This window comes from Portunus trituberculatus, chromosome 44 (genome assembly GCF_017591435.1).
Source record: "Portunus trituberculatus isolate SZX2019 chromosome 44, ASM1759143v1, whole genome shotgun sequence".
Taxonomy (NCBI): domain Eukaryota; kingdom Metazoa; phylum Arthropoda; class Malacostraca; order Decapoda; family Portunidae; genus Portunus; species Portunus trituberculatus.
The window spans coordinates 22,715,340-22,723,295 of NC_059298.1; the positions used below are offsets into that span (position 1 = coordinate 22,715,340).

Below are 7,956 nucleotides of genomic sequence, written 5' to 3' on the forward strand. Positions count from 1 at the left end.
AGTCGATGCAAAAATACCCTAGAGTTATTCGCAGTCGTTCATGTTGCTAGCAGGAGATTCAACTTGGATTTATGTTCTCTATAACAAACTAAAGTTGAGGTGTGTGTGTGTGTGTGTGTGTGTGTGTGTGTGTGTGTGTGTGTGTGTGTGTGTGTGTTTGTATGCATAAGTGTTACCTGTGTTGTGGTGTGCTGTGCTGGTGCAGGTGGCTATGTGCTGCATTTGGCGGTGCTAGTGACGCGTCCCATGGCTCACATTAACGTGTAGTAATGTTGGGGTTGAGGTGTGACCGTTAATGCTGGCTGAACCTATCATGTGTAGCTGTTTTTGTGTGTGTGTACGTGCTTGACAGGGAAGGTACACACGCAAGGACGGGGCGGTGCGTAGAGTGATGTCACGTGGTGCTCGTCGTGCGTGTCCGTAGTGTGGCCGGGAAGAACCTCACGTCCAATTCCAATAAAGGAAAAGAATCGTTCCATCTTATACAAGAAAAACCGCAATCTACTTCTACGTGTTTCTGAAAAGATATTCCTGCCGCGCGCCTCCAAGGCTCCCAGAGGCTCCTATTTATTTCACCTGTTGGCTTACACCGGATACCTTCCCGAGGGTGTTTATAGTTCTTTTCTCGCCGTCGCCGCCGCCCGATGGCTCGTCACCCACCATGGTTGCCTTCATTGGTAGCCTGCTTCCCGCCAACCTTTCGTCACCAGTTCGGCGCCACACGGACACTGCCGTCGCCCCGACGCACGTTACAGCTCGGCTCCTCGCGACTCACACGCTGGTAATTCAAGAGCTTTGCGCCCTTCACATGTAAATGCCGCAGCGCTTCCATTTAGAAGCTTTCCCACGCTGGCCCTTTTCAATCAGTTCTGAAGAAGGAAAAAAAAAAATCACACACAGTTGTCAACCGAGTTTATGGTGTGCGTCGAATGGCAGATATTGTTTTCAACCAATTGTAAGGACGGGCTATAAAATAGGGCTGGCTGGCGGGGACTTGGCGGGAGATGGGCTATCTTGACTTCCCTGGAGCCCAGTTTATGACGCATCCGTCGCCACCTCCAGGCAGCTCCTCGCTCTGTGACATATCTCCTACTCACTTCCTAGGCCTATGTGCTTTGCCTTCTGCATCCTCTCTTCTTTCCCGTTTCCTCATCTTCCTCTTCACTTCCTCTTTTTCTTCCTCGCTCTGTAACCGCTTGTCCCCACGTCCTCGTTAATGGTGCTCCCGCATCCTCACTTCCCCACCTCCTCCCTGGGCTCTCATTAATCCTCTTCCTCGTGTCCTAATTGCCCCATCTCGGTCTCTTACCGCCATTTATCCTCTCCTCTCTCACCCCTGTGGCCCCACTGTCTCCGGCCCTCAGCCCCGAGAGACACCTGCGTTACGTAAACAAGAGCTGGAGACTGTTTACATTTTTCCTCCGTCGTCGGGGAGGGAGAGGAGCGCCGATCCGCCAAACGCCCGCCGGAGAGGTTACTGTAGACGCAACCTACTGCTGTCGCTGCTGTTGCTGCTGCCCTGCCCTACACACGCGTGGCCTCTTACTGCCTCTCGCTGCTTTCCCAAAATACCCGGCGTGAGGCTTATAACTGGGTTCCCATCAAGGGGGAGACAAGTCAATCGCGATAAATTGTCCCGGGGAACGTACGTTTGTCCCGGGGTAATAAATAGCACGTCTCTGTGGGGGGTGCGGGTAACTTATATTTTTTCCCCTTCAAAGGCTGAGTGTTCCTCCTCCTCCACCTTACTGCTGAAATACCGGGCCATGAAACTAACGAGGACCGCGTCGTCCGTTGTACAACTTCAGGTGGTGTTAACGCCAAATTCCTTGTACTTCATTATACGGCCACGTTTACTGGTAATGGATGGGTGAGTTCCATCTCGTAACGTCTGGCCTTTTTCCACCATTGACTAACGGCCGCCTTCAAGTTATGCGCTGACGAGCTGTTGTATTCCAGTATCGACACTCGTATCTCCCATAAACACTCCGAAAAATGTATGAAATAATCCCATATATAGGTGCTAAGTGGCAGTCCCAAGTGTAGGAATGTCGGTGATTAGAGAGACGTCCATTATAAATTATGCTCGGCTGAGTTACTACACAAAATTCTATCTTTGTCGGTCTCGGATGTCCAGCTAATAAATACATTTTAAGACGAGCCTGGAGTTACAAAATGTGGGGTATAGGTTGTTATTTATTTTCTGGCCACCCCAACACCCCATTCTCGCCCTTGTGCGAGGGGGCCGAGGGGTCATATGGAGTGATCGATGCATCTCAAGGCACCTTCTGCCAATAACAGGGCGATGTTGCCATATTTCACCTTAAGGTCCCATGTTTCACCGAGATCCGCGCCCACAACCAGGAGGAAATAACTTCCACAGCCACAGTGGAAGCCAACACGACCAGTCGTTCTCGGCGCCCCTCCAGTGAGTCCCCACCACGTCACCCGGTGGTGCCTCCTCCTGACGGGAACAACCCATGTCTACTGAAGCCATTTTTTAGGATGGCCCTCACTCACTGTTGCCAAACTTCCCTGTTGTCCGTAGACTTTCCAGCGTTTGCTTGCTGGCCGTCACTCTCGTCCCGAACAGCACGCACACATGCATCCTGTGCAGGGCACCACAACACGAGGAAGACCCCACGGGTTTTTCAGCTCGAATCTGTGAGCAGTGAGAGGGAGAGGCCATTGCGAGAACTGCGTCCGACGGCGTGCGGCAACTCCGCCTGCGTCCAAACCACGTGACTGAATTCGGGACCTTCCGAGAATGACCAAAGGGAATCAACTACTTCGCTTGGTGTTGCCTCCTCCAGGCGGCCCCGGCGCCCCGGGCTGAGCAACGCCAGCATGATGGCGGCGCCGAAGTCAAGAGTGACTCACTGTCACTACCGCTCAGGGAATGTCTGTCTATTTATCTATCAGTTCTTCATCACCCTCCCCCATATCTCTCTCTCTCTCTCTCTCTCTCTCTCTCTCTCTCTCTCTCTCTCTCTCTCTCTCTCTCTCTCTATATATATATATATATATATATATATATATATATATGATGTAATGTATGTATGTGACTTCACCAAATAGCAACGTAACGGAACACTCACCACCACCACTGACAACACTGGTGACCATCTCGAAGTCTTATCACGATCTCTTTCCTGACGTCTGAACTGAAGTAAAATATACCACAAAATTAACAAATCTATTAAATAAGTATTATATTTGCAACAAACCAATTTCACTCATTCGATAACCACAAACCACATTACTTAGTCTTTCCATTTGCGTATATATATATATATATATATATATATATATATATATATATATATATATATATATATATATATATATATATATATATATCTACCTACCTACCTATCAACACACACACACACACACACACACAGCTAGTGGGAGTTGGCGGGGCTGCGGCAGCACCTTCACCGTGGGCGTCTAAACATCCGTCACCAGCTGGCGGTGAGCGTGGGGCGGCAGCATGTGTGTGTGTGTGTGTGTGTGTGTGTGTGTGTGTGTGTGTGTGTGTGTGTGTGTGAGAGAGAGAGAGAGAGAGAGAGAGAGAAATGTGTGTGTGTGTGTGTGTGTGTGTGTGTGTGTGTGTGTGTGTGTGTGTGTGTGTGTGTGTGTGTGTGTGTTTTTATTATTAAAGTAGTGATGTTGACGTAAATAGTGACGGCGTGTTTCTCTCCCGTGCAGGTCAGGTGTCCTTGGGAGCAGCGGCCGCCAGCTTAGGCCGACTCACAGAAAACGGTGGAGCTCAGTGCTGGGCCGTGAGCGCGCCAAAACGGAGGCAGCGCCCGCCGAGAGCGCACGTGTGTTTGTCGCTCCCACTCAGTCGCCCTCATCCTCTCTTAGACACGTGCAACCGTCACCTCTTAGTGATGATCCGGCCAGGAGCGGGGCGAGGCCGGGTCCCTGCGGGACGTAGCTAGCCATGGCGAGTGGGTCGCACCACTGCAAGGACTGCGGCTTGTACTTCGAAAGCGCGCGGTCCCTCGAAGTGCACCTTCAGTATCACAAGGAGAACCTAATGAACATGTGGATGGGAAGTGACGAACGTGGGCGTGAGGGTGGTGCGCCGGCACCCTCCCCCGGTCAGGGCGGTGAGCTTACGCCCCTGGGAGTGAGCAGCGGTGATGGGGGGCTTGTGAGCAGTTCAGTGCAGAGTGTTAACACAGGCGTCAGCTCCAGCGCCTTCACCGCTCCCTCGCCGATGCAGTACGAGTACAAGATGTCCCCTGGGCTTCAGTCGCCTCAAGGGGGAGTGGTTGTGCCCCAGGGGCCCCCCTCTGGACATGGACTATCCGTGGGCTTCCCTCAGCAGTCCCCGGGTGGCTTCTACCCCGACTATGGTCAACAGCAGCACCACCAACAACAGCCGCAGCAGTTCTCGGGATACCAGCCTGGTTTCCTCAACGGGGGCTTTGATGACGGCTTCTATGGGCGCGGGCCGGCCACGGCGCCAAGGTTCCACCCGTACATGGGTCGATCCCCGGCGCCCACGCCCTCACCGGGCAATCCACCCCCCGACATAAAGGAGGAAATGTCCACCACCGACACGCCCGAGATCCTCGACTTGGACTCACAGAAAGTGTTAGGCAGCAGCGGTGTGTCGCAGCCGCCCCAGCCTCAGTCAGGGCCGCTGCCGCCCATGTGGCGGCCCCACGAGCAGTTCCCCGCCCCGAGTGGAATGGCTATGGGTGGCCTCCCGCCCATGCAACAGCCTGGGTTCCCGCCAGGCCATCCGCCTCCTCCCCAACACATCCCACCGCTGGCCGGAGGAAACTCCTTCCTGTCCGGTGGTGGGGGCGGTATCGGGGGCTACCACCCACAGGGGCTTCCCACAGCCCCGCAGGCCATGACCAGCCCCAGCAGTGTGTTTGGGGCTCCGCCGCCCTCGCCGAGGGAATCCGCTCCGCCCTCTGAGTTTGCCTCTAATGTGAAAAGACCGAAAAGCTTCAAATGTGAGGACTGCAATAAGTGGTTTACGAGCCACGGACACTTGAAACGGCACTATAACACGACTCTTCATAAGAATATGACCAAACTGAACGGCAACAGCGCCTCCCGCTCCACCCCAGACCCCACCCGCCCACCAATTCTCTCTCCGGGTGCCAAGAGCATTGGCGAGGCCTCAAACATCTCCAGCCAGGACGAGGAGAGCAACCTGTCGGGCACGGACGCCCTGGAGACACCGCCGCCCCCTCCAATGCAGCAGCCCCCACCTGCTTACAATCCCCCGCCCACCTCCCTCTCGGGCTATCAGCCCCCTGGGGTCCCTGGGCCCTCCCAGGGGCTCCACCCTCCGCCACAGTTCAGTCAGGCGCCGCACTTTCTAGGGGGTGAGCAGCCCCCAACGGCACCGACGTTATACCACGGTCACTTCAGCACCAACCCGGCAGGGTTTGGCGCCCAGCCGCCTGTATCTATGGGAGGCGGTCCACCTTTTTATCCCGGCAGCGGGAACAACTTCAGTGGTTATCAGACGCAGGGGGGCCACCAGGGCCCGGGGTTTCATTCCATGAGTGAATACCCCGGGCAAAGCCTGGATGGATTCAACAATTTCAAGTTGGATAGTGAGAGCGGGTCAGGCGGAGCCTCGCGCTCCCCGGAGCCTGCGGGAGGCGACACCGGCTCGGAGGCTTCCATGGATTCCAACGAGTCTGCAGGCACCACCAGCAGCGCGAATACGGGTGAGGGCACCTTCAGGTGTCAAGACTGTGGCAAACTCTTCAACCGCATGTGTTACCTGACCCAGCACCGCACCACCTACCACGAAGGGGAGAAGCCCTTCAAGTGTGGCACCTGTGGTAAACGCTTCCCGGATGAAGCCTCCTTCAGCGACCACCAGACCAAGCACGCGGGCGACAAGCCGTACAAGTGCGAGGTGTGCCCCAAGCAGTTCAACCACAAGACGGACTTGCGGCGCCACATGTGCCTCCACACCGGGGAGAAGCCCTTCACCTGCGAGCAGTGCGGCAAGGGCTTCATTCGCAAGGACCACATGCTCAAGCACTTCCAGACACACCGTAAGAAGGCCATGGCCGCCTCCGCCGCGCCCTCCCATCCTCCACAGGGGCCGGCCATCAGTCATGCGCCGCCAGGTTTCCCGGGGCACCATCCGGCTCACCGCCAAAGTGTTCCTCACGGAGCCATGGGTCATCCGGGTCACGGCCCACCGGGGCACCCAGGCCACCCTCCCCATGTCGTGGCCCCGCCCGTTTACTGATGACGGCCCAGCTGTGGCCCCGGAGTGGGCGGCATGACCCCTGTGGGTGACCTGGCCGCGCACGCCGCGCCCGTCTTCCGCCGGTGCTGAGTTCCTGTGGCCGCCACGCCCCACATCTACCTCACGCGGCTTCCGCCGCCCTGTGATACCGCGCCAACATTCCATGCCGCGGGCGGCCACCCCTGTGCCATACTGACTCCGCCGCCCAGCCGGGTGGCCGGAGTCGCCCCGGCCCGGCCCCGTGCCTCGCGTTCCGTGCCTGAGGCCTCCGTTACCTCGCATCGTGTCCTCCTCCTACTGTGAAACACACCCGCTCAGAGGCTCGTGGCCGCCAATGTGCAGGAAAGTGAACTTACCTGTATCAGTATTGTTGTGGCCGCCACGACCCTCATCCTCTCACCTGCTACTTGACCTGCCTCACCTCCGCCTCCCCGCACGTGCCTCACCTCCGCCTGTCACAGCACCCTTTTTTTCCCCTCCTCTCCCTCCCCTTCCCCCCCTTCCCTGACCTGGTGGGCACCCTCCTCCCTCCTCCTCTCCAACTGTGACCCGCACCACTCCTTCGGCCCACACACACACACAAACACACACACACACACACACACACACACACACACACACACACACACACACACACACACACACTTAAATCACTCATACACACACACACACACACACACACACACACACACACACACACCTGTATACAGTGCAGCGCGTCAAGAGGAGGCGAGAGCAGTGCCCGGCCCGGCGGGGTGGGAGTGAGGGTTGTGGTGGAGCGCCCGTCTGCACTCGGACACCAGCAGCAGTAAAACGGTTACACAAACAATACCTCAGAATACTCGGAATACCTCAAGCATGTGTCAAAAACTTATGCACAAAACCTAACAGGGTTAGTCTTATGCAAAGTGATAATATGCTACTTGGTGTGATGTGGCGCCGGAGGTGCAGCATTTACGGTGTGAGGGTTCTGCTCGCCTCTTAATTCGATCAGATGCTTGTGGCCACTTTTGGCTATTGTTATTTTTACATGATTAGCTGTGTACACGCCCCGGGTGACCTCTACACGATAAGAAACACGAGTTATCCCCACCCAATGTAATTTAATTTTATACTGTTATCAAAATGTCTTGGAATTATAACAAAATTTGTGAACCTTGGGTGCTCGCAGCAGCGAGCTGATCATTGGTCCGCCTCATTGGTATGCAATGTGACAAAGACAGTGATGCTACTCGACCTGTTGTTTCGTTTTCTGCCTAAGGTTGTATTCAAGTTTTGTTTTGGATACCGAGGGGCACCTTGTATATCATTACCGTTAATGTTATCATAATGAAACTCAAATCTAGACCTTAGTGATATTCAATTTAGACATTAATAATGACATTTGTGTTACGGATTTTAGAATTCTTTTTAAGAATAAAGACTAGTTTTTGTAACTTTCTTTGGTTTACCCTTTCTTTGAGAGAGACATGTCTTCCGACACACACACACACACACACACACACACACACACACACACACACACACCACGGTAAGGGACAACGAAGATCACCACAACGAGGGCAGCAGAGAAGCAGGACACCTTTCCTCCTCACCACGTGTTCATCTCCACACAACACCAACAACTTTGTACATTCTGGGGAATCTACAGCATAGTGGCTGATGAAATGAAACTTATGCTGTCAATATTGTATTTATTACATTTTAATGAA

The 7,956-nt window shown here is 54.5% G+C and overlaps 1 protein-coding gene across 2 annotated transcripts in view; it reads left to right on the plus strand.

Moving 5' to 3' along the window:
- Positions 1 to 7,680, plus strand: part of LOC123518895 (trithorax group protein osa-like) — a 14,943-nt gene extending 7,263 nt beyond the window's left edge. For both annotated transcript variants that reach the window (XM_045279951.1, XM_045279952.1), the window contains exon 2: positions 3,712 to 7,680. In XM_045279951.1, coding sequence (XP_045135886.1) covers positions 3,950 to 6,244 — 2,295 coding nt within the window. In that variant the 5' untranslated portion in view covers positions 3,712 to 3,949 and the 3' untranslated portion in view covers positions 6,245 to 7,680. The remainder of the gene's footprint in view (positions 1 to 3,711) is intronic.
- Positions 7,681 to 7,956: the final 276 nt, after the last annotated feature.